This window comes from Heterodontus francisci, chromosome 38 (assembly GCF_036365525.1).
Source record: "Heterodontus francisci isolate sHetFra1 chromosome 38, sHetFra1.hap1, whole genome shotgun sequence".
Classification (NCBI taxonomy): domain Eukaryota; kingdom Metazoa; phylum Chordata; class Chondrichthyes; order Heterodontiformes; family Heterodontidae; genus Heterodontus; species Heterodontus francisci.
The window spans coordinates 28,505,611-28,531,458 of NC_090408.1; the positions used below are offsets into that span (position 1 = coordinate 28,505,611).

A 25,848-nucleotide genomic window follows, 5' to 3' on the forward strand; every position below is an offset into this window, starting at 1 on the left:
AGGTGCTTCAGGTTAGTCTCTTTTACCTCATGCTCTTCGCTGCCATTATATTTTTGTATGCCCCTAGAAATGATTAAAGTTAAATGACCCCTACCTTTTTTGGGTGTTTTGTCTGATGTGTATGGCACTGTACACAGTTGCTAAGGTGTGGTGTGTGATGCTAATAACCTATAAATAGCCATGCAGTTAATTACTTTTTTGCCCAATCAAGGAAATAAAGGCATTTAAAACACATCCATTCCTAAATTACTGTTGCTTCTTTACACGCCCTGATGATCACCAAAATACAATACTAATGAAAATACAAACAGAAAAAGCTGGAAATACTCAGTAGGTCAGGCAGCATCTATGGAGAGAGTTAGCGTTTCAGGTTGATGACGTTTCGTCAGAAGTGATTTCTTAAGGAAGCAATATTAATTGGTCAGTTTTGTGCTGGTGTCAAGATATTCGTATTCTTTATATAAATATAAACAAGAAGTGAAGGTTGCTAACCATGGACAGATTAAATCAGCTGAACAAATAAAGGGAAAGGAATAACAGCAAATAAATTGTTTCTCATTAGATTCCTTGTTAGCAAACCTCCTTGTTGACTAGAAATGTAGTATCGTGGGTATAATCAGAGGAATTCTGCAGTTACTAATGTTGAATCTGTAAAGTATTTCACATCCTAGACATCAGTATTGTAGCAAGTACTGTATCCTGAAGTTGTATATTTTTTGGCGTATGCATGAACAGGCGGTGCAATTGTGCCTCAGTAAACCTCTTTTACGTATGACAAACTTTTGTCACGCTAAGTAACAATAATTATGCTGTTAGATTAGCAGCAGTTTGATAACAAATAACTTACTGCATAAATGGTGCTTGTCGTCCTTGCCTTGAAAATATAATTCCTATTAAAGGCCTGCTTGGGTCTGCAAATGAAACCCAACCCGAGCCTGACAGAACCAAATCCGACCCGAGCCCGAACCGGCCCGAGTCCTTTGATTTCTTCCCATGCCCAATCCAACCCAACCCGACCACCGGAATAAAGTTGATTATATTAAAGAGGTTGTGCTCTACCTTTGATGGAATTGCTCACTGCAGACTCGTGCGGAGTCCAAATGCACATTTCCCGCCTTAACGTCCTGGCTGTCACAGTGTCCGACCCAAGCCTGAAAGCCAGACCCGGAAGAGCGACCCAACCCAAACCCGACGCATGCCGTTGGACCTGGTTGGGTTTGGATTGGGTAGCCATGCTGTAATTCTTATTTCTAAAATAAATGACTGATGAGATGGTGCTTTTTGTTGCTGTTGTTTCAATAAACCTGTTCTGATTATTTTGAAAGAACAAAGAACAGTACAGCACAGGAACAGGCCATTCGCCCCTCCAAGCCTGCGCCGATCCTGATGCCTGCCGAAACTAACACCTTCTGCACTTCCGGGGCCCATATCTCTCTATTCCCTTCCTATTCATATATTTGTCAAGATGTCTCTTAAATGTTGCTATCGTATCTGCTTCCACCACCTCCCCTGGCAGCAAGTTCCAGGCACTCACCGCCCTCTGTGTAAAAAAAAAAACTTGCCTCGCACATCCCCACTAAACTTTGCCCCTCGCACCTTAAACCTATGTCCCCTAGTAACTGACTCTTCCACCCTGGGAAAAAACTTCTGACTATCCACTCTGTCCATGCCGCTCATAACTTTGTATTGTTGTTGTTTCCATTTAAATTTACACAGATTGCACATTTCATGCTCCCAAAAAATGGTTCATTGTAAAGAGCCACACTAGTTTTGCTCAGTTGGTAGCACTGTTTCTGAATCAGAAGGTTCTGGGTTCAGTCCCCACTCCAGAATGTGAACATATGGTTTCAGCTGACATTTCAATGAAGTGTTCAAAGAAGCTGTATTGTTGCATGTGTTATATTTTGGGTGAGCTGTTAAAACAAGGCCCATCTTTTAGTGGTTTGGGCAGATGACACAGGTCCAAGAAGAGCAAGGAGGGCTCCCATTGTCCTGACAAACATGCATCCTTCCACCACCACTAAAAACTGATGATTCATCTCATTGGCTGTTTGCTATCACTTTTGCCTACGTTCAAAAAAAAAGTAACTGCGCGAGAAAGGTAATTATTTGAATGTTTTGCCTACTTTTCCACAGAAAGGATTTGAAAATAAGTTACTTTAATGTTGGATATTTTTAAACAGAGGCGTACTCCATTTTCAGGAAAGGCTGTTAAATGAAAGATGTATGCTAAATTAAAGTTACATGCTGCAGAGTCTAAACAATTGGTAATTTATTAGCTTGTCTGGGTAATTGGAAAAAAAGCCTTACACTTATTGTAACAAAAACAAAATACTGAGGGTGCTGGAAATCTGAAATAAAAACAGAAAGTGCTGGAAATACTGAGCAGATCTGGCAGCATCTGGGGAGAGAGAAAGAGTTAACATTTCAGATTGATGACCTTTCGTTAGAACTGGCAAAAGTTTTAAATGTAATAGCTTTTGAGCAAGTGAAAGGTGGGGATGGGGGGGCGGATTTTGGTAGAAAAACAAAAGGGAAGGTCTGTGATAGGGCAGAGGGCAGGAGACATTAAATGACAAAGATGTCATGGAACTAAAGGCAAAGAGAGTAGTAATAGGTGTAGTAAAAGACAAAACATTTGTCCAGAGATGTTAATGGCAGAATAATGCCTGTCCGAAAGCAAAAACATGAAAAACAAGTTTAAGACCAGAATAAAAGCAAAATACCTGGGATGCTGGAAATCTGAAACAAAAACAGAAAGTGCTGGAAATGGAGAGAGAAATAGAGTTAATTCCTGGTCAGAAATTGTTGAACTCAATGTTGAATGCAGAAGGCTGTAAAATGCCTAATCGGAAGATGAGGTGCTGTTCCTCGAGCTTGCTTTGAGCTTCACTGGAACACTGCAGCAGGCCAAGGACAGAAATGTGGGTGAAAGAGCAATGTGGTGAATTAAAATGGCAAACAACCGGAAGTGGTCGTGCTTGTGAACTGAATGGAGGTGTTCCACAAAGCGGTCACTCAACCTGCGTTTGGTCTCCTCAGTGTAGAAGAGACTGCATTGTGAGCTGCGAATACAGTGTACTAAATTGAAAGAAGTACAAGTAAATTGGCTGCTTCACCTGGAAGGAGTGTTTTGGGGTCTTGGACGGTGAAGAGAGAGGATGTAAAAGGGCAGGTATTGCATCTCCTTCAGTTACACAGGAAGGGGACAAGGTGTTGGGGGTGATGGAGGAGTGGACCAGGGTGTTGTGGAGGGAATGGTCTCTTCGGAATGCTGACAGGAGAGGGGAGGAGAAGATGTGTTTGGTAGTGGCATCAAGCTGGAGATGGCGGAGGATGATCCTTTGGATGTGGAGGCTGGTGGCAAGTGAGGACAAGGGTTCACGGTTCTGAGAGGGAGGGGAAGGGGTGAGGGCAGAAGTGCAGGAAATGGGTCGGACACTTATTGTGTTGAAAAATCCTTTGATTCCTTTCTGTAGAGAGAGGGCTCAGAAAAAGCCATAAGACAACATGGAGTGAGGTTATGCCCTTGGCTATTACATTTAATTTACGTAAGGTAACCCATTGATGTGAGAATGAGTAATGTGTTCATTTTACATTATGTAAAGGCAAGCTGTATTGATTGAAATAAATTAAATCCATCAACTGTTGTCCTTTATGTTCACCTGATGTGATCATTTGTAACAAGTCTTGTCTCACTTGGACTACCTTTTAAGAAATTGAAGAAATATATATGTGAAAGACGCATGTGTGTGTATAAAATAGGGCCCTGGTCATAAGGGCAATGCGATTATACCATCCAGGTTGTGTTGTTGTATATCCAGACATAGGGCAGCATAAGCTAACTGCATCACAATATGGCACTCAGATAACATAGGGGAGTAAATGATGCTACTGCACCCAAAAAGCATCTACTACAACAGACCCAAACTTTTAATAACTGGCTAAGGTGCATTTTGGAAAGCCCCAAGCTTCTGTATAAATGGAGAGGTCCTCTGATGGTCAATCAGTGATGATCCTGAAAAGCACATTGTGAATCAAATTGAAGAAATGCATTGCACAAACAGACCATAGTTATACTGCCTCTACATCCTCCCAATGGGATACATGTTGCCTTGATTGCTGCACACACACAATGACTTTGAGCAGATTTGTAAATTTTGTTGCAATAAAGAAACTCATTGCTGTACAGTACAACCTGAAGTTATGAGCAGGTAAATATATTTTGAAGAATTCCTGGACTGTATTTACTATTGCATTATCTCTTTTTTACAAGCTGAGCTGGAAACCCACTTCTCAGGGTGATGCCTTATCCCAAAAACTAAATCTGTGCATATTTTGTATTTTTTTTTTTACTACTTGTTACTATCACCTGAAACAGTTCCCTTGCCCAACATAATAGATCAATGTGGCTGTAGACTGAAATATTGCTGTGGTTCTTTTGACACCGCAGAATTTACAGTAAAATGCAGAAAGGGCTCTGTGACTTGCTTGCTGACAGCTGCAGTTATAATCTCCATGAATTGCTGAATTTTAATTCCTGCTGCTAATTATTGGCTGGGTTTGGTATCAGCTGGTAACAAAGGACCTACTGTATATTCATCATGAATCTTTCCCTGTGTGTGATGGGATGTAGGCATTGTAATATTCAAAGAAGGAACAAGGGCCTTCACAATTAGTAAATGAATGCTTTTAGTTCTTTGTATCTCTACTGAAGGTAATTAACTTTCTAAGTGACACCTGAAATAAAATATGCTACAGATATAGAATAGACAAACTTGCATGAGATTTAAAGGAGCTTCTGGAAGAAATCATTGGTTATTTTAGTTGTCACAAACGTCTGGAATGGACACGAATAATCCTAGTCAGTTTCTTATATATTTTTGCTCTCTGCTAACTGTTCAGGGTTAACCCAGATTATGGGTCAAGATTTGTTATTTATGGTGCTTCAAGGTTTGCTGAACCATCTCCTACAGTGGTTAGTATTGTTTAGTATTTTCAGCTTGTTCGTGCAAGTCCTTGTGTGCGTTAAAACAGTGATAGCTAATAATAGGATTTAGCAGGAATCCTGTGTAGTTAAATAGACTTTATTCTTTCTTGTAGATACAATAGATGAGTACTTTGAATATGATGCCGAGGAGTTTTTGCTTTCCCTGACCTTGCTGATCACCGAGGGTCGTACCCCAGAATGCTCGGCGAAAGGTCGTACGGAAGGGTTTCATTGCCCTCCAGCACAGCTTGGACAGTCCTTAAGTACAAAACACGAATGCATTGAAAAAGTGCCTCAGGTATGTACTTAATCAAACTTTTCTTTACAACATATTAAAATGTTACCAATTCCTAATTTTTCTGACAACTGAGAATTTTATTAAAAAGAAACATTTTGGATACTTGTCCAAAATTATAAGTCTTGGATGTTGAATCTGAAAATTTTTGTTTTCAAATTGGTTCAGAACTTCTCTTTTTTTTTCCCCCACTGTGATTTGACAGTGTTATCAGGCCAGAAGAACCAGGTCTCAGGTTTTGCTTCTGTGGAGGAGTAATATTTCCATCATGGTTGAAGTGATGTTGCTTCCCGACTGTTGCTATAGTGACGCTGATGGTCCATCCACAGAGGGGAGTGATATAAATGACCCGGCTATCAAACAGGATGCTTTGCTGGTGGAAAGGTGGTCTTTACAGCCAGTGCCCAAACAGTAAGTCTTTGTTCTTCACCATAGTGAAATGCTAAAAAGAAATTGGTTAACCAAATTAGTAGACATCTAATTTTTTTCCTGCTTTTTGTATGATGGAAAGAATGAATAATGCCATCCAGTTGAAGCAAAGAATATAAACACAGAAATCGTTTAATGACTTTAACATCAACTTACTGGCAATATATTTTGTTGGAATTTGTTTAGGTACAACATACTGCAGCTATTGGGTTTAATCATTTTCTTTCAGTTAGTAAAAGATTTAGCATCTTTTATAGATACTAAGTAGGTATCTTGGCACAACTAGCAGTGAGATACATTGTTTTTTTAGTCTATATTATCAGACAATCCTGTGAAGTATAAAAGCCTCATTATGACTAAATTTGGTATTGTAAGCATCTCTAACAGCTTTTTCCCCGGCAGTTTCCTTTTGTATTTTTCATTTGCTAGACTCTGCTCTTCTACCTGTTCTGGAGTGAAATCTGTACTGTGTTGCTGAGAAAATGGTAAATTTATTGCAGTATATGACAATGTACACGTGCCTGTATGAATAAAATAGTCTAATGCTGAAATTTTGGGTGTACTAGTATTTAAATATGTTTATTTTTAAGACCTTACATTAGTTTCTCTATTGGAATGCTTTGAGCGCTTACATTCGCTGAACTGAGGTCCTTGCCAAAGCTCTGCAAACTTAAGTGGTGTAACACATTTCAGGATCAGGAAGTCGAGATTATGGGTTTGGTTGGGTGTTTGAGTGCTGCGTGTTTTCTGATGGGCTGCTGCTTATCTGAATAACAGTTCTAGTACTATCTAACAAGGGTGCTGGAAACTAAATAAATATTGGTAGAGTAGAGTAGTAATGTGTAACGCTGGGCAGAGCAGACTATCCTGAAATTAGATTCACTCATATAAGAACAGAAAGTCCAGGAAATACTCAGCAGGTCTGGCAGCATCTGAGGTGAGAGAAACAGTTAACGTTTCATCAGAACTAATTTTGCACTAGGCCAAGGACAGAAATGTTGACGTGGGATTAGGATGGTGAATTAAAATGGCAAGCAACCAGAAGCTCGGGGTCATGCTTGCGGACTGAGCGAAGTATTCTGCAAAGCGGTCACCCAATCTGCGTTTAGTTTCCCCAGTGTAGAGGTGACCGCATTGTGAGCAGTGAATACAGTATACTAAATTGAAAGAAGTGCAAGTAAATCACTGCTTCACCTGGAAGGAGTGTTTGGAACCTTGGATGGAGAGAGAAGGTAAAAGGGCAGGTATTACACCTCCTGTGATTGCATGGGAAAGTGCCCTGGGCAGGGGACGAGGTGTTGGAGGAGTGGATCAGGGTGTCGCAGAGGAAATTATCCCTTTGGGATGCTGACTAGGGAGGGGAGGATTCACTCTCCTCACCTATTTTATGCCTTTTTTAAATTTCCAAAATATACTTTATTCGTAAAAAAACTGTAAAAAAAAAATTACAAAACAGTTGAAAACAGCACCAAGTCAACAATACAAAGAGTACAAAGGAGATCAGTTTTCTTCAATACAGGAGTGAGTTGCCTCACAACCCTTCCATTTTATTTTACCTGCCATGTACTTTTTGCAGCAAACAAATATTTTCTGGATACAGCCTATTTTGTGCATGACCTTGCTGTTTGCACTGAGAGCTAGAGCACACCCCTAACACACATACTGGTGAAGTCTTGGCCTGGTACAGTCCCATCATTATTTTTGTGGTATATGTATTACCAGCACCATCACTTCTGATGCCGGAGGACTTGCTCTCATATTAACTTTTTTCTCTTCCTCTATTTGGGATGTGTTGTGGTGTTTCTAAAGGGAGTTCTCGTTAGCCGCCAGGATAGGGCACAAAGTTGAATCACCAACTCCAAATGGCTTATAGATACATTACCCACATGATTGTGGTGGGGAGCACATGGGGTTTTGTTGCAGCAGAAAAACATTCCTTGCTGAGAGTGCTCTGTTTGGAGGTTGGTTTGTACATGTTCTTGGTGTGGAGACCATGTTCTACCCCGCAGTTCCTTGCAGGTGAACTGTCTAGTGCTGCGGTTTGAGATTTGGCAGACCAAATCCTTTCTTTAATTTAGGCAGCTGTGGGTGGTAATTGAAATTTTAACTTCCCCTGTCAAAAAATGTTGTGTTGAGACTCAGTTTGGTAATGTTTGAAATAAGTAAAAGAGACAAAATGTTCATCATTATTGACCTTGTCCACCCAGTAGTAATGTGGTTTGTCTAGATCAGCGTGTGCATTTGCTGAGGGATGGAAGAAGACTTTAAAAAAAAACTGCCAAGGGCTGGTATCTCTGAAGGAAGCTGAAATAATGGTCACATTTGGAATCTGTATGTAATATTTCACACCTTTGGAGTTTCCCCACACCATATTAAGCTGTTCTCTATGGGTGTTCAGATTTGTTGTTAATTAGCATGACCAGTGGCTCTGCAAAGAGAAGGAGGCAGTCCCATCTTGTTTTAATTTGTTCAAGGTGTTCTGACGTGTATTATTTATGTGCTGTGTAAGTAGAAGGTTAGATTCCAGTTTTTGAATGTGTTTGTGAATACATTTTTCTTGAGAAAGGCAAGCAGCAATTATCGCTCCTCCCACCACTCAAATGCTTTCCTCGTGCCCATTAAGAGCATCATATTTTGGTACTATTTCAATGCGATACATGTTTAACAGACACCTAATGTTAAATGTGCTTTGTTATAACAATATTATCGACATTTGTCATCTTTTAATCTTCAGAACTGGAGATCGCTTTATTGAAGAGAAAAGCCTTCTACAAGCTGTCCGTTCATATGTCTTTTTTTCTCAGCTGAGTGCTTGGCTGAGTGTATCACAAGGTGCTGTTCCACGTAATATTCTGTACCGGTGAGTGTCGCAAAGGTTCATCAATGTTTTTATTTCATGTTTTGGATTGGTATGTTTCAAAAAATAAATAATTCTTTCCTTGCCATAGATGTAATCAATGACTGTATTTTAGTTTGAAAATAATACAATCAAACTTGATGTACTGTATTTTATTATTCACACTGATACCGATTTAGTTTGGTCTTGGAGAACTATCCTGCTGTAGTTAAGAAACTGATGACAAAAATGAGAGTGCATGGAATTGGAGACAAACCATTGGCTTGTATAGGAAATTGGTGAGGAGCTAAAGGACAGAGTGTAAAGATAATGGGTTTGTCATCAAATTGGCAGGATGTGCTGAGTGGTGACCACCAGGGATTAGTACTGGGGCCACAGCTTTTCACTGTATTTATAAATGACTTGGATGGAAGAATAGAGAGCTGTATACTAAGTTTGCTGAGTCACTAAATTAGGTGACACAGTAAATATTGTAAATATTGTAGATGGGAGAAGAAAGTTGCAATGGGACAGTGAATGGGCAAAACTATCGTAGATGGAGTTCAGTGTAGGGAAGAGTGAGGTCATCAACTTTGGACCTAAGACAGCTCAGAGCATTTTCTAAATGATATGGTGAGAACTGTGGATGAGCAGAGCGATTTGCGGATCCAAGTTCAGAAATCACTAAAAGCTACAAGTACATATAAATAAAAAGGCTTCAACAACAAAAACTTGTATCTATATCATCCTCTAACATAATAAAATGTCCCAAGGTGCTTCAAAGGAGTGTTATAAAATAAAATATGAAACTGAGCCACTTAGGAGGTATTGGGACTGATGGCCAAAAGCTTGGTCAAAGATGTAAATTTTAAGGAGCATCTAAAAGGAGGAAAGAGAGGGAATTCCAGGGCTTAGACAGTTGAAGACACAACCACTCATCGTGGAGCAATTAATATTGGTGCTCAAGAGGCCAGAATTAGATGAGCACAGATATCTCAGAAGATTGTGGGGCTGGAGGAGATTGCAGAGAAAGTGAGGGGCGAGGCCATGGAGGGTTTTGAAAACGAGGATGAAAATTTTAAAATCAAGGCATTGCTTGACCAGGAGCCAGTGTAGGTCAGCAAGTTCAGGGGTGATGGATGAATTAAACTTGGTGCAAGTAAGGACACGGTCAGCAGAGCTTTGGATGACCTTAGGTTTACGGAGGGTAGAACGTAGGAGACTGGCCAAAAGTGCATTGGAATAGTCAAGTCTGTGCTTCCTGTTCGGCGACCAGGCTCCCGCCACACAGCTAATAATAACTAATAAGTGGCAGCGGGCTGAGGCCCTTAATTGGGGTTAATTGCTTGGTTAGGGACCTTAATTGGTGGTGGGGCAGGAAGACCATTTACAGGCCTTCCCACCCCAACTAAATTTTAGTGGAAGTGGCACGGGGAATCCATAAAATTCCCCCCTTAGTTTCTGTTACTCCAGCCAAGATCAACTATTTCATCATAAACCACCTAGTTTGTATGGCTTAATGATGCATTATATGATACTTTTTCTGACTGATTATATTATTTGTGACTTTTTAAACTTGTTTTGCTTAATCTTTAGAATAAGTGCAACAGATGAAGATATGTTGCTAAATTTTACCCAGCCACCAGTTGAACATGTCTTTCCAGTTCCTAATATTTCCCACAGCCTGGCTTTGCGAGTGAGTGTCCTATCCCTGCCTCGACAGCCTAGTTACCCATTGTTGACATGCAGTATTCACACCACCCTCAGTTTCTATGGGAAAAATATTCCCAGTCAAGAGAAGGATGTTCATCAACCTACCAGTGCAAAAGAGCAAGACTACTGCAGTGTGTCAGGGGTACAACAGAAGTACAATAAGCAAACAATGACAGCTGTCAGAAACCATGCAATGCTATCAACAAGTACAGTAAACACAAGAAAATGTCCTTCTCCTGAGATCTTGGAACCAGGAAAACCAACAACATTAAGTGATTCTGACAAAATATCTGAAATCAGAAATTCACAGATGAAGGCTCAGTGTTGTAATTGGGCAAATACCGCTGAAATAACTAAAGTACAGTCTTATGAGACCCATACAATGAAGACATTAAAGTCATTTTCTCTGACAGATTCCAGTGGAACCAGCAGTTCATCTGCTCATGTTTCTTCAGGTGAAATGAACCCTTTGATAGGAAGCTTGCTTCAGGAACGTGAAGAAGTGATTGCGCGAATTGCCCAACAACTGAGTTATTGTGATCAAAATCCTCCACATATTGCTGGAAGCCATTTTAGTTCAGTACAAGAGCCAGGTTCAACAAATGCAAAGTGTTTTCAGAGCTCATATGAAGAAGAAAGCCTGAAGAGCAGAGTAAAAGAGTCTCCTTGCAGTTCTGCTACCTGCATTGAAAGCAGTTTCGTGGAACACAGACATGTGGAGAAGAGCAGGACCTCTTCCCAAGATACCCCAGTCACATTATGTAGAAAGGCGAAAGCTGACATTGATAAAACAGCTTACCCAAAGCCACAAACACAAAGAAAACTATTTCCAGTAGACTCTGTTACTGATAACGATGACACATCTGAAACAAAGCATCCTACTGAAAGGACTGTAAGTAAACATAGTAGATCAGAACCATCACAAACCAGTTACACAAGTAAAGTGAACTGTAAGTGCCCAGTACCTGGCAACACTGTAATAGACAAAAAAACTAGAGTAGAGTCATCATGTACTGGTTCCTTCCATAAGGACATTGTGAACTGTACAGACAATTCAGAATTACATCTACACACCCCTCCTGCACACCATGATATTTCAGAACTCGATAATGCAAGTACATTTAATAGAGAAAAATCAGACTGTTCCTATACTAATAACTTGGACTCTGGAATTTGTACTGACAATGTTGTCAACAATGCAAAAAATAAACCAGCTAGCACAGAATGCTCACATACCTTTCATTCAGACTCTACAAACTGCAGAGAGTTTGGGTATTCTAGATCTAAAAGTGAATGTAATAAATTGGATGTTTCCAGTGATACAAAATTTGGCACAATAAAACCTATAGCTAAAGAAGCTGTCAGTTCAAAAAAGAAAGACCAGGATAAAACTGACCTGCAGATCCAGAGCTGCGATTCATCACAATGTGCACGTAATTCAGCTATGCCGAGAAGACTTAATGGAGACTGTAAAGAAAAGCCTGGAGAATCTCAAATGCAAAATGTAAGAAAGTTTTACTTTCTACTCCATTGTTAGTTATCGAATGCAATTTAATTTGACTTAGCATGAAATGCAACAGTTTGTTAATATTAAGGAGGTACAGGAGCAGAGGGTGTATACGTGCATAAATCATTGAAGGTGGCACGACAGGTTGAGAGAGCAGTTAATAAAGTATACAGTATACTGGGCTTTATTAATAGGGCTATAGAGTACAAGAGCAAGGAGGTTTTGTTGAACTTGTATAAAACACTAGTTCAGCCTCAGCTGGAGATATGTTCCTGGTGCCTTGTAACAGCTACATCATATGCAAACTAGAATTTTATCAGGTCTACAAATACTGGTGGCACCATTCTTGGCTCGAAAAAAATAATGGAAACCTGTCATTCTGTGCTTGGGAAGGAACTTGTGCAAATTTTTACTCCAGTGCTGAATCCAGTAATAGTTAATTCAGGTAATTGGCATAAGACAAATGTTCCATTACTGCCTCAGCAGTTAAGCAAACTACGATTACCCTGTTTTGTTACTGGGATTAGTTATTTGATTTGACAAAAGTTGGTAACATTTCTTTTGAGTTAACTTATTTTTCCAGTTTCTAGTTAAATGTACCCATTATTTATTTATAGAAAGTTTTTGCCTGCATAAAAATGTACGTCTGCTTCTGTCTCAAGGGAGCCTTTTCTGCAGGGAGTAGATGTCAACTGAGCCACTATAGACATAGCTTAGACTACAATGTATAGCACATCTTTTTGGGAAGAGGTACAGACTAAGTTATATCACCTTACAGACAGACAAATTTCCTACATAAAGTCAAAAGCATAAGTCACCTTTTGTTTCAGTCTGTAAATGAAACTACTTGGGCTGCTCATGAATGGTGATGCAGAGTGCTATTGAAATCTTCGTGTGGAATCAAAATAATGCAACTATTTACAAGTTAGGATCAGTGAATTGACTTGCATATTTAGTGGTGCCATTTGATGTTTTTTGGATTTTTTAATGTACTTGCAAATCCATTTTCAGTAAAAGTGCTACTTTGTGGTATTTTAATTCTGTGCTATATTAATTTTTGGTCATCCTTGTTAGTGTATTAAACTGTTTGCATGTGGTTTACGCAACATTACAATGGTAGTTTGGCACATTTCATTATGATTAACGCTGCAATTGTGTAATGACTGGACTGCAGGTTAGGTAATGAGTTCCTCTCACATAACTTTCATTCAGAACTCAACTATTTCAAATTGGGTTGAAAATAACCTGAAACATCTGGATAATTCAGGAAACTGATTTATGGCGACCAGAGCTATGGAAGACCATTACCTTGCAGCCACAGTATTTCACAGCAGTCTCATCAGCACATTGGAGCTTCCTACTGCTTAATATTCTTGAGCACTTCAAGAACTTGCTTTACAAATATACACAAACTTTTTGTAAAGTAAATTAACCATTGAGATGAAGGGTGGTAGAGTATGAAACACATTTTCCAGTTTTTGCATCACAGTGCTAACATGGAGCATATCCAAATGCCAAGTAGAAACAATGGTCCCAATATTAACTTAGAGACTGGGAAAGCTGTTTTGCGATCAGGAATTTAACGGCAAGACTAATTAACACTTTTGTCTCTGTTTCCCAGCCACAGCCAGCCGGACTGAGTCTGGCTAGCTGTCAGGTGGGAAGGCCTGCAGCACCAGACCACAGCCAGGGAGTGGAGAAGTAGAGGGAGGGCGAGATCGTGGTTTGGAGACATTAGGGGACCGGAGGGGAGATCAGTGAGGGAATTGGAAGGATTGGGCCAGTGGAAGATTGTGGCTCGGGGTGGGTGGGGCTGGTGGCATGGGGTAAGCAGGTAAGCTGAAGCGAGCAGGTAAATGGAAAGGCACTTAACCTGTTAGATCCAGCAATCCATTCTGTCCTTTAGCTGTAAGGTTTTCTGGGCCTCAGGAAACCTATCTGGCCAGGGTGAAATGTAGAATGGAGATTAAATCGGAGGCATGCAGCCTCATTATAATATTTAAATGAGTCAAATAAGTTGCCCAATCCCACCATCCGTCTTTGTTAAAACTGGAAGTGGGTGGGTTCGGGTCTGGTTTGAGGTTTTTAACATTTTACAACCCACCCAACCCAAACGTACTCATTTTTGGGATTATAATTCCCCCCCAATGGGTTTTGCATTCATCCTCACAAGAGAGCCCTCTGCTGTTCCAGCATCAATTTTTCTGCTTCTGACACCAATCATTTTTGTGGATTCTTTTAAGAGGTTGCCATATTATGGACAGTTCTTGTACTATGCCCTCATGCCAATCAGGGACTCGACTGTGGGTCCCTTTATGGCCAGCAGAAGGAGGAAACTGCCATCCTATCATTCAGTGATGGATTCAAACAGAGAGCAATAGCATATGTTAACCAACTGCAACATTCCACGATGAAAACCTTTCCCCATTTGAAGGAAAGATTTTTAAAAAGAATTTAGTCCTTTACCACCATTCAAAATCCCCAAACATTTCCAAAGGTGCAATGCTTTTTGTTTAGTTCAAAAGCAACCTAATAAAACATATTTTACTAGAAAAAAATTGTATTTAAGTCAGTAATGGTGGACATTTTCCCTGCAGAAAATTTTTTCAAAATCTCCTTTGAAACCTTCTGGTAACTTTTGGAAGAAGCAAAATCGACGTTCGTTAGATGGGATTTCAACAAAGGTTTTTCATCCATGTACTGGATTACCCTTGCTTTCAAGTCCTGTAAGTTAATATTTATTTGACTTTGTTGTAACTGACTTAATATTTTATCTTATATTTTAATGTAAGAAGTATAATTTACAACTGTAGGATGTTTTTAAAAGCATTACATCATTAAATTACTGTAGTAATTTGTAATTTTTTGTTTATAAGTTATGTGACAGCATTAAATTAGGCAGACTGTGTCCCAGGAAGCATGGTGATTAATACTGGCTTCTTCCATGTTTATAAAGGTTTATGCACATTTTTCCAAATTGCTTTGTTTTGGAAAAATAAGCTTAAAATGTTCAGACCTCGTGTTCTAAATCGTATTAAGCCTTGTAGTACTGTAGTTACATGAAACACAGCTATTTGAAGCTTGTATATTTGTGTGTCATTGAGCAACACAAGCAAGTTCTGATTGACTGAATTCCATTGCCAACAATTAATTTGCATTAGACTTGGTCAGATGTACATCCTAGTAAAATTGCCCTCTTTTATTCACCAGACAATTCCGTTACCACATATTTCATCAGTAATTTGCTGTGACTGTGTGCAGCAAAAGATTCTAAATATCATCATTAAATGTAACGTTCTTGTAGTGGAAATCCTTTTCAAAGTTTGTTCCTCACCACTTTGCCAGTACTTACAAGAACTGTACCTTTGTGAGATAGAGGTACAAATATGTAAACAGATTATGGAAAGATGTAGGAGCAACAGGGTGGTGGTGATAGGAGATTTTAATTTTCTCAACATAGACTGGGATTCGCTTAATGTTGGAGGTCCAGATGGAGCAGAATTTGTAAGGAGCATCCAGGAGGGTTTTCTAGAGCAGTATGTAAATAGTCCAACTCGGGAAGGGGCCATACTGGACCTGGTGTTGGGGAATGAGCCCGGCCAGGTTGTTGAAGTTTCAGTAGGGGACTACTTTGGGAATAGTGATCACAATTCCGTAAGCTTTAAAATACTCATGGACAAAGACGAGAGTGGTCCTAAAGGAAGAGTGCTAAATTGGGGGAAGGCCAACTATACCAAAATTCGGCAGGAGCTGGGAAATGTAGATTGGGAGCAGCTGTTTGAAGGTAAATCCACATGTGATATGTGGGAGGCTTTTAAAGAGAGGTTGATTAGCGTGCAGGAGAGACATGTTCCTGTGAAAATGAGGGATAGAAATGGCAAGATTAGGGAACCATGGATGACAGGTGAAATTGTGAGACTAGCTAAGAGGAAAAAGGAAGCATACATAAGGTCTAGGCGGCTGATGAAAGACGAAGCTTTGAAAGAATATCGGGAATGTAGGACCAATCTGAAACGAGGAATTAAGAGGGCTAAAAGGGGTCATGAAATATCTTTAGCAAACAGGGTTAAGGAAAATCCCAAAGCCTTTTATTCATATATAAGGAGAAAGAGGGTATCTAGAGAAAGGATTGGCCCACTCAAGGACAAAGGAGGAAAGTTATGCGTGGAGTCAGAGAAAATGGGTGAGATTCTAAACGAGTACTTTGCATCGGTATTCACCGAGGAGAGGGACATGACGGATGTTGAGGTTAGGAACAGATGTTTGATTACTCTAGGTCAAGTCGGCATAAGGAGGGAGGAAGTGTTGGGTATTCTAAAGGGCATTAAGGTGGACAAGTCCCCAGGTCCGGATGGGATCTATCCCACGTTACTGTGGGAAGCGAGAGAGGAAATAGCTGGGGCCTTAACAGATATCTTTGCAGCATCCTTAAACACGGGTGAGGTCCCGGAGGACTGGAGAATTGCTAATGTTGTCCCCTTGTTTAAGAAGGGTAGCAGGGATAATCCAGGTAATTATAGACCGGTGAGCCTGACGTCAGTGGTAGGGAAGCTGCTGGAGAAGATACTGAGGGATAGGATCTATTCCCATTTGGAAGAAAATGGGCTCATCAGTGATAGGCAACATGGTTTTGTGCAGGGAAGGTCATGTCTTACCAACTTAATAGAATTCTTTGAGGAAGTGACAAAGTTGATTGATGAGGGAAGGGCTGTCGATGTCATATACATGGACTTCAGTAAGGCGTTTGATAAGGTTCCCCATGGCAGGCTGATGGAGAAAGTGAAGGCGCTTGGGGTCCAAGGTGTACTAGCTAGATGGATAAAGAACTGGCTGGGCAACAGGAGACAGAGAGTAGCAGTAGAAGGGAGTTTCTCAAAATGGAGACGTGTGACCAGTGGTGTTCCACAGGGATCCGTGCTGGGACCACTGTTGTTTGTGATATACATTAATGATTTGGAGGAAAGTATAGGTGGACTGATTAGCAAGTTTGCAGATGACACTAAGATTGGTGGAGTAGCAGATAGTGAAGGGGACTGTCAGAGAATACAGCAGAATATAGATAGATTGGAGAGTTGGGCAGAGAAATGGCAGATGGAGTTCAATCAGGGCAAATGCGAGGTGATGCATTTTGGAAGATCCAATTCAAGAGTGAACTATACAGTAAATGGAAAAGTCCTGGGGAAAATTGATGTCCAGAGAGATTTGGGTGTTCAGGTCCACTGTTCCCTGAAGGTGGCAACGCAGGTAAATAGAGTGGTCAAGAAGGCATACGGCATGCTTTCCTTCATCGGACGGGGCATTGAGTACAAGAGTTGGCAGGTCATGTTACAGTTGTTTAGGACTTTGGTTCGGCCACATTTGGAATACTGCGTGCAGTTCTGGTCGCCACATTACCAAAAGGATGTGGATGCTTTGGAGAGGGTGCAGAGGAAGTTCACCAGGATGTTGCCTGGTATGGAGGGCGCTAGCTATGAAGAGAGGTTGAGTAGATTAGGATTATTTTCATTAGAAAGACGGAGGTTGAGGGGGGACGTGATTGAGGTGTACAAAATCATGAGAGGTATAGACAGGGTGGATAGCAAGAAGCTTTTTCCCAGAGTGGGGGTTTCAATTACTAGAGGACACTAGTTCAAAGTGAAAGGGGAAAAGTTTAGGGGGGATATGCGTGGAAAGTTCTTTACGCAGAGGGTGGTGGGCACCTGGAACGCATTGCCAGCGGAGGTGGTAGATGCGGGCACGATGGAGTCTTTTAAGATGTATCGAGACAGATACATGAATGGGCAGGAAGAAAAGAGATACAGAAGCTTATAAAATAGGCGACATGTTTAGAGAGAGGATCTGGATCGGCGCAGGCTTGGAGGGCCGAAGGGCCTGTTCCTGTGCTGTAAGTATCTTTGTTCTTTGTTCTATATGGGCAGAGTAATTTATTTAACACCAAAGTCTGGAAATCACTCATACTTGACATCCATTTTATATTTGGTGAAAAAACAGGACATAATGTTGCTACTTCCTTTCATTGTGTGTTAAACTTAAGGTTCTTTGTTGTCCTGTGGAAACTGGTGCTCACCAGTACTGTTAACAATGGCAAGTTTACAATACTTTTGGGCAGGCCTTTCCATATAGAGCTTGAGAGTGCCCCATTTCCAGACTCCAAGAATACTTGAAAGAATCTCTTTACGATGGTATCACTTGCAGTACTGAATTACTGACCGTGTGTTTGATGGTTTTAGCACTCAGTGAATGTACTTGTGACATCTGGTGGAGAAACAGTTAGAAAAGTTTTATGTAATTTTCAGTTTCCTCAGTCAGTCATGGTATAATTGGTCATGATCTTCATCCAAAAATAGTTCCAAGAACTCAGACCTCCTGATAATTTTGTAGTCGGTAGTGGGGTGGGGGTGGAGGAATTGTATAAATATTGTTACGACCTGGTGAGAAAGAGGCCTAGGGTTCCCTTTCAACCTTCACCTGGTCTTAGCATAACGGTTTAATTTTAAGCACACTGTTTTTAGCTCCTCCTTAATGAATCCTTGTTCACTGCTTTCCAATTATAAGGCAAAGAAACCAGCACAAACAGGTTTTCTTGGGTTTAAAAAAAAGAAAGTTGAAATTTATTAAACTTAAACTCTAATTCGGTTGACGCCTGCGGATATATGACGTGCCCATGCTAGCATGCATACACGATACACACATGCAAATAGAGACAGAAAAGAGCAGTAGAAAGTGGAAATATTTGTGGCAATACCTGAAGAGTTTTTGTTACGGTTCTTCGAGCTGCTCGAGGAAGTTCTTGCTTTTTGTTGGGGCCCAGTATTCTTCTTAAACCTTGTTACTGTCGGAGACTTTTCTCTCTTGGGGTTCATGTGTCTTGAGTGGATTCGGAGGCTTGTGAGAAAGAGATGGGATCAGACAGGAGAGATCTTCTCAGTCCAGGAGCAAACAGTCTTTCTGAGTTCAAACTCTCTGTGGCTGGTTCAAAACCCTGGAACAGCCAGTTAATCATGTGACTAGCTGGTCTAAGCACTCCTGGATTGTATCACCTTAGCAGTTTCTGGAATGCTCCTCTTACACGATACCTGGTGATCAAGGTCCACTGTGGGTTGAGTATGCTAGGGAATGGTTCTTTGTCCTTCCAAGCACCGTCTGTTAATATATAAATGTCTTTTCCACCCACGGCTGATCTATTTAACAAGTCATTTCTTCGCTCCAACAACAGTTAAAAATCAATGTTCATGACAAAATTAATGTGCCTCATTCTTGGTAGGTGGGGGCCTAGCAGGACACCGCCATACCCAGCGGAATGAAATGTGATTTGAGAAAAGCACATTTCATTAAAAAGGGTCGAGAGAGAATATGATACAGAAAAAAACATGCATTTCTCTCATTCATTCACAAATCCAAATACTTATTAAAATTGTCCCGCCCTGCTTTTTGGCATCCCAGTAAACATGTTCTTTTTTGGGAAAGTTTCTCTTCCATTTGCCCATTTCCATGGCTGCCTAGGGTCTTTGTTCCTGCTGAGGTAATTTTTTTTTCTCAGGAGAGTCAGTAGTGGGCGGGTCTATCCTGAACACTCTTTCAGCGCTTTGCTAAGTCATGCAAAGGCTTTTGACTTTGGGGGTGGGATGGTTCACTTCAGTTCTGCCTGTGGGGGAGGATTCTTTGCTAATCTCGCCTTTGTCCCAGAGGATGCTCCTGCCTGCAAGTATTTGTGCAGACTGCTGCACTCCCTTGTGGCACTTTGACTGGGTGAGGCATGACCCTCGTGGTTTCTCTGCCCCCTAGAGGTCTTTCTTTGTCTCTGCAGGTTCTTGTAAAAGCTGTTAGCAACTCTGGTGGGGTGCTTCTAGGATGTGGGGTCTAACTTTTCACATTTTTCAGGGTTGGCTGACCGGACAGTAGGGATTTTCATCCGGGATTCCTCCTGGACTTCCTTTAACCTGCCCTCTTGGTCATTTTTTCCCCTTCTCTTTCTAAACTTTTGCCGACCTTGTGCCTGCCTTTTGTTCTCGGCAGGGGTCCCTTAGAGTTCACCAGCCCTCTGCTGGAGGGTCTTCCTATCACCGGTACAGGACTTAGGGGTGCAAGTTTCACTGTACGTTGGGGTTTCCCCTCAACCTGGCGCATGTGACAACTCCTGCGGTACTCCACCACATCGTTGTGGAGTTTTGGCCAGTTAAACTGTCTTCTGCGGGCTTGGTCTTTTTGTATACCGGCATGTACAGCCACTGTAATCACGTGGGCCATTCTTAATATTTCTCTCCAGTACCTCTATGGCACCACTAACTGGTGAATGACTGACTGTCCACTCCTTACTCTCAAGTCTGTTAGGAGAACTCCATTTCCTCATCAGTACCTCATTCTTTAAATAGGAGCAGTCAGGGACTCCCTCTTCTGCTTCACTTTCAGACTGGGAAACCTGTGCTAACTCTCACAATACTGGGTTGGCTTGCTGAGCCTCACCTAGGGAAAATCCATTTAATTAATTCCCTGGGCCTCCTGACTTTCCAAAGAAAGTCTGGTCCAGGCAGACCTCGTGGTCATCTGCCTGCAGTTCTAGTTTACTCTTCTCTGGGGGAGCTGGTTTGATCAAGGACTGATCTACTACACATTCAGGGAAACTGCAGGGGTCCATCGCCTACCACTGCCCTGTCACTCTGGCCTCCTGTAGTCTTTCTTTCGCTACTGGGGGGAGGGGCTACTACCTTCACCCCAGCCAGATCATTACCTAGGAGCAGGTCAACCCTGTCCACAGGCAAACTAGGGTGAATCCCTACAGTAGGAAGAGTTTCAAACCAATGCTTTAAATTTAAATAAGGCAATTCATGTGAAGGGATGCATCTCAGAACTGTACGGCACAGAAGGAGGCCATTTGGCCCATTGTGTCTTCACCAGCTTTCCAAATGAGCAACTTACCTGGTGTCATTCCCCTGCCTTTTCTCCATAACCCTGCACATTGTTCCTTTTCAGATAACAGTCTAATTCCCTTTTGAATATCTTGATTGAACCTGCCTACACCACACACTCAGCAGTGCATTCCAGACCTTCACCACACGCTGCGTGAAAAATGATTCCTCATGTTGCTCTTGCTTCTTTTGCCAATTACCTTAAACCTGTGCCCCCTCATTCTTGATCCTTTCAGGAGTGGGAACCATTTTTCCCTATCTGCTCTGTCCAGACCCCTCATGATTTTGAAGACCTCTATCAAATCTCTTCTCTTCTCCAAGGAAAACAGTCCCAACATCTCCAATCTATCTTCATAACTGAAGTTCTTCATCCCTGGAACCATTCTCGTGAATTTTTACTGCACTATCTCCTATGCCATGATATCTTTCCTAAAATGCGGCGTCTAGAACTGAACGCAATACTCCAGCTGAGGCTGAACTAGTGTCTTATACAAGTTCAATGTAATTTCCTTGCTTTTGTACTCTATGCCCCATTAATATAGCCTAGGATACTGTTCTCTGCTCTCTCAACCTGTCCTGCCCCCTTCAATGACTTATGCACATGTACAGCCAGATCCCTCTGCTCCTGCACCCGTTCTGGAATTGTACCCTTTATTTTGTATTGTTTTTCCATGTTCTTCCTACCAAAATGAATCACTTCACATTCCTCCGCATTGAACTTCATCTACCAGTTGTCTGCCCATTCCACCAACTAGTCTATGTCCTTGTGAAGTTCTATACTATCCTCCTCACAGTTCACAATGCTTCCAAGTTTTGTATCCACAAATTGTAAAATTGTGTCCTGTATACAAGGTCTAGGTCATTAATAAATATCAGGAAGAGCATGTGTCCCAACGCTGACCCCTGTTGAACTCCACTACAAACGTTCCTCCAGCCCAAAAAAATCCATTAATCACTACTCTCTGTTTCCTGTCACTCAGCCATTTTTGTAACCATGTTTTTGCTCACAAGTCTGTTGTTTGGTACTTCATCAAATGCCTTTTGGAAGTCCATGTACACATCAACAGCATTGTCCTCATGAACTCTCTCTGTTACCTCTTCAAAAAACTCCAGCAAGCTAGTAAAACACGATTTTCCCTTAACAATTCCATGCTCGCTTTCCTTAATTAACCCAGATTTGTCCATGTGCCGATCAATTTTGTCCCGAATTATTGTTTTTAGAACTGAATTGACCATTGTAAACTGGACTGAACTGTTAGTCAAAGAAAGGAGTAAAAGATGCAATTAAGGAATGTGGAAAAAACTTGCAAGGGAAAGCAAAGCTTTTATAAATATATTAAGAAAAAGAGAGTTGGAAAGGTGAACGTGGACCTACTAAAGACAGATGCAGGCGAGACAATGTTCAGCAATTTAGTAAGGGCATATTTGTTACCTGAGTACCCTGGATCTGTTTCACAGTGGAGGAAGAGGAAAAAATATCAGAGGTACAAGGAAACCACAAATAAACTGCAGAACTTAATGGATATAATCTCAGTAAAAGATGACAATAGAAAAATTCTCTTCTGCCCACCACCCGTCACACTCTCTCTTCCCCTGCCCCGTCTCTCTCTCTTCCCCCTGCTCCGTCTCTCTCTCTCTCTCTCTCCCCCCGCTCCGCCTCTCTCTCTCTCTCTCTCTTCCCCCTGCTCCATCTCTCTCTCTCTCTTTCACTGCAGCAGCTTTTTCGGGAGCAGAGAGTGCGAGCGAGTGAGCAGCTGGGAAGGTCAGTTTAAAGTAAAATTTAATTTCCTTTTGTTTTCAGCGGAGACCAGGGGGCTGCTGGGTAAGTAAAACCCTATATATTTGGGCCATTTAAAATAACTTGCCTTTCATTGCAGCAGCTTTTTCGGGAGCAGAGAGTGCGAGGGAGTGAGCAGCTGGGAAGGTCAGTTTAAAGTAAATTTAATTTCCTTTTGTTTTCGGCGGAGACCAGGGGGCTGCTGGGTAAGTAAAACCCTATATATTTGGGCCGTTTCTGAACCCGAGACACTACACCTGTAGTGTCTCCCACCTGCCCTCCTCCTCTAACCAAAAAAAGGACTCTGTAGATAAGGTAAGGCTTTTTCTATTTCTCTTTTTTTTTATCGTGTGATTGGTAAAAAACTTTTCGTTCCTTTTTCATTTAACTAAGTTTAAGCTTAAGATTAAAAATGGCAGGAGATCTCAGACCCGTGACATGCTCCTCTTGCTCAATGTGGGAGCTCAGGGACATGGCTGATGTCCCTGACTCCTTCACGTGCGGGAAGTGTGTCCAGCTGCAGCTCTTGTTAGACCGCATGACGGCTCTGGAGCTGCGGATGGACTCACTTTGGAGCATCCGCGATGCTGAGGAGGTCGTGGATAGCACGTTTAGTGAATTGGTCACACTGCAGATTAGGATTGCTGAGGGAGAAAGGGAATGGGTGACCAAAAGGCAGAGAAAGAGCAGGAAGGCAGCACAGGTGTCCCCTGCGGTCATCTCCCTCCACAACAGGTATACCGTTTTGGATACTGTTGAGGGAGATGGCTCACCAGGGGAAGGCAGCAGTAGCCAGGTTCATGGCACCGTGGCTGGCTCTGCTGTTCAGAAGGGCGGGAAAAAGAGTGGAAGGGCGATAGTCATAGGGGATTCGATTGTAAGGGGAGTAGATAGGCGGCTCTGTGGTCGAAAACGAGACTCCCGAATGGTATGTTGCCTCCCAGGTGCACGGGTCAGGGATGTCTCAGATCGGCTGCAGAACATTCTGAAGGGGGAGGGTGAACAGCCAGTTGTCGTTGTGCACATAGGCACCAATGATATAGGTAAAAAACGGGATGAGGTCCTACAAGCAGAATTTAGGGAGTTAGGAGCCAAGTTAAAAAGTAGGACCTCAGAGGTAGTAATCTCAGGATTGCTACCAGTGCCACGTGATAGTCAGAGTAGAAATGAAAGAATAGTCAGGATGAATGCGTGGCTTGAGAGATGGTGCAGGAGGGAGAGGTTCAGATTTTTGGGACATTGGGACCGGTTCTGGGGGAGGTGGGACTATTACAAATTGGACGGTCTACACCTGGGCCGGACTGGAACCAATGTCCTTGGGGGTGCTTTTGCTAACGCTGTTGGGGAGGGTTTAAACTAATGTGGCAGGGGGATGGGAACCAAATGAGGAGGTCAGTGGACAGTAAGGAGGTAGTAACTAAAGCCTGTAAGGAACTAGATAATGAAGTCAGCGTGACTAAGGGAAAGAGTAGGCAGGGAGCAGATGAAGAAAGCAAAGGGACTGGTGGTCTGAGGTGTATTTGTTTTAATGCAAGAAGTGTAGTAGGTAAGGCAGATGAACTTAGGGCTTGGATTAGTACCTGGGAGTATGATGTTATTGCTATTACTGAGACTTGGTTAAGGGAAGGGCATGATTGGCAACTAAATATCCCAGGATACCGATGCTTCAGGCGGGATAGAGAGGGAGGTAAAAGGGGTGGAGGAGTTGCATTACTGGTCAAAGAGGATATCACAGCTGTGCTGAAGGAAGGCACTATGGAGGACTCGAGCTGTGAGGCAATATGGGCAGAACCCAGAAATAGGAAGGGTGCGGTAACAATGTTGGGGCTGTACTACAGGCCTCCCAACAGCGAGCGTGAGATAGAGGTACAAATATGTAAACATATTATGGAAAGCTGTAGGAGCAACAGGGTGGTGGTGATAGGAGATTTTAATTTTCCCAACATTGACTGGGATTCACTTAGTGTTAGAGGTCTAGATGGAGCAGAATTTGTAAGGAGCATCCAGGAGGGTTTTCTGGAGCAGTATGTAAATAGTCCAACTCGGGAAGGAGCCATACTGGACCTGGTGTTGGGAAATGAGCCGGTCAGGTGGTTGAAATTTCAGTAGGGGACTACTTTGGGAATAGTGATCACAATTCCGTAAGTTTTAGAATACTCATGGACAAAGACGAGAGTGGTCCTAAAGGAAGAGTGCTAAATTGGGGGAAGGCCAACTACGCCAAAATTCGGCAGGAGCTGGGGAATGTAGATTGGGAGCAGCTGTTTGAAGGTAAATCCACTTTTGATATGTGGGAGGCTTTTAAAGAGAGGTTGATTAGCGTGCAGGAGAGACATGTTCCTGTGAAAATGAAGGATAGAAATGGCAAGATTAGGGAACCATGGATGACAGGTGAAATTGTGAGACTAGCTAAGAGGAAAAAGGAAGCAAACATGAGGTCTAGGCGGCTGAAGAAAGAAGAAGCTTTGAAAGAATATCGGGATTGTAGGCGCAATCTGAAACGAGGAATTAAGAGGGCTAAAAGGGGTCATGAAATATCTTTAGCAAACAGGGTTAAGGAAAATCCCAAAGCCTTTTATTCATATATAAGGAGCAAGAGGGTAACTAGAGAAAGGATTGGCCCACTCAAGGACAAAGGAGGAAAGTTATGCGTGGAGTCAGAGAAAATGGGTGAGATTCTAAACGAGTACTTTGCATCGGTATTCACCGAGGAGAGGGACATGACGGATGTTGAGGTTAGGGACAGATGTTTGATTACTCTAGGTCAAGTCGGCATAAGGAGGGAGGAAGTGTTGGGTATTCTAAAAGGCATTAAGGCGGACAAGTCCCCAGGTCTGGATGGGATCTATCCCACGTTACTGTGGGAAGCGAGAGAGGAAATAGCTGGGGCCTTAACAGATATCTTTGCAATATCCTTAAACACGGGTGAGGTCCCGGAGGACTGGAGAATTGCTAATGTTGTCCCCTTGCTTAAAAAGGGTAGCAGGGAAAATCCAGGTAATTATAGACCGGTGAGCCTGACGTCAGTGGTAGGGAAGCTGCTGGAGAAGATACTGAGGGATAGGATCTATTCCCATCTGGAAGAAAATGGGCTCATCAGTGATGGGCAACATGGTTTTGTGCAGGGAAGGTCATGTCTGACCAACTTAATAGAATTCTTTGAGGAAGTGACAAAGTTGATTGATGAGGGAAGGGCTGTAGATGTCATATACATGGACTTCAGTAAGGCGTTTGATAAGGTTCCCCATGGTAGGCTGATGGAGAAAGTGAAGGCGCATGGGGTCCAAGGTGTACTAGCTAGATGGATAAAGAACTGGCTGGGTAACAGGAGACAGAGAGTAGCAGTGGAAGGGAGTTTCTCAAAATGGAGACGTGTGATCAGTGGTGTTCCACAG

The 25,848-nt window shown here is 42.0% G+C and overlaps 1 protein-coding gene across 5 annotated transcripts in view; it reads left to right on the forward strand.

Annotated features, from left to right (window-relative positions):
* The window catches only part of atosa (atos homolog A), a 100,719-nt gene that overhangs the window by 51,845 nt on the left and 23,026 nt on the right, over positions 1-25,848 (forward strand). For all 5 annotated transcript variants that reach the window (XR_010969721.1, XM_068017973.1, XM_068017970.1 and 2 more), the window contains 5 exons: positions 5,104-5,288; positions 5,491-5,696; positions 8,449-8,574; positions 10,147-11,767; positions 14,368-14,496. Coding sequence is in view for 4 of the 5 variants with exons in the window: in XM_068017973.1 (XP_067874074.1) it covers positions 5,104-5,288; positions 5,491-5,696; positions 8,449-8,574; positions 10,147-11,767; positions 14,368-14,496 (2,267 nt within the window). In the remaining variant the exon portion in view is untranslated. The remainder of the gene's footprint in view (positions 1-5,103; positions 5,289-5,490; positions 5,697-8,448; positions 8,575-10,146; positions 11,768-14,367; positions 14,497-25,848) is intronic.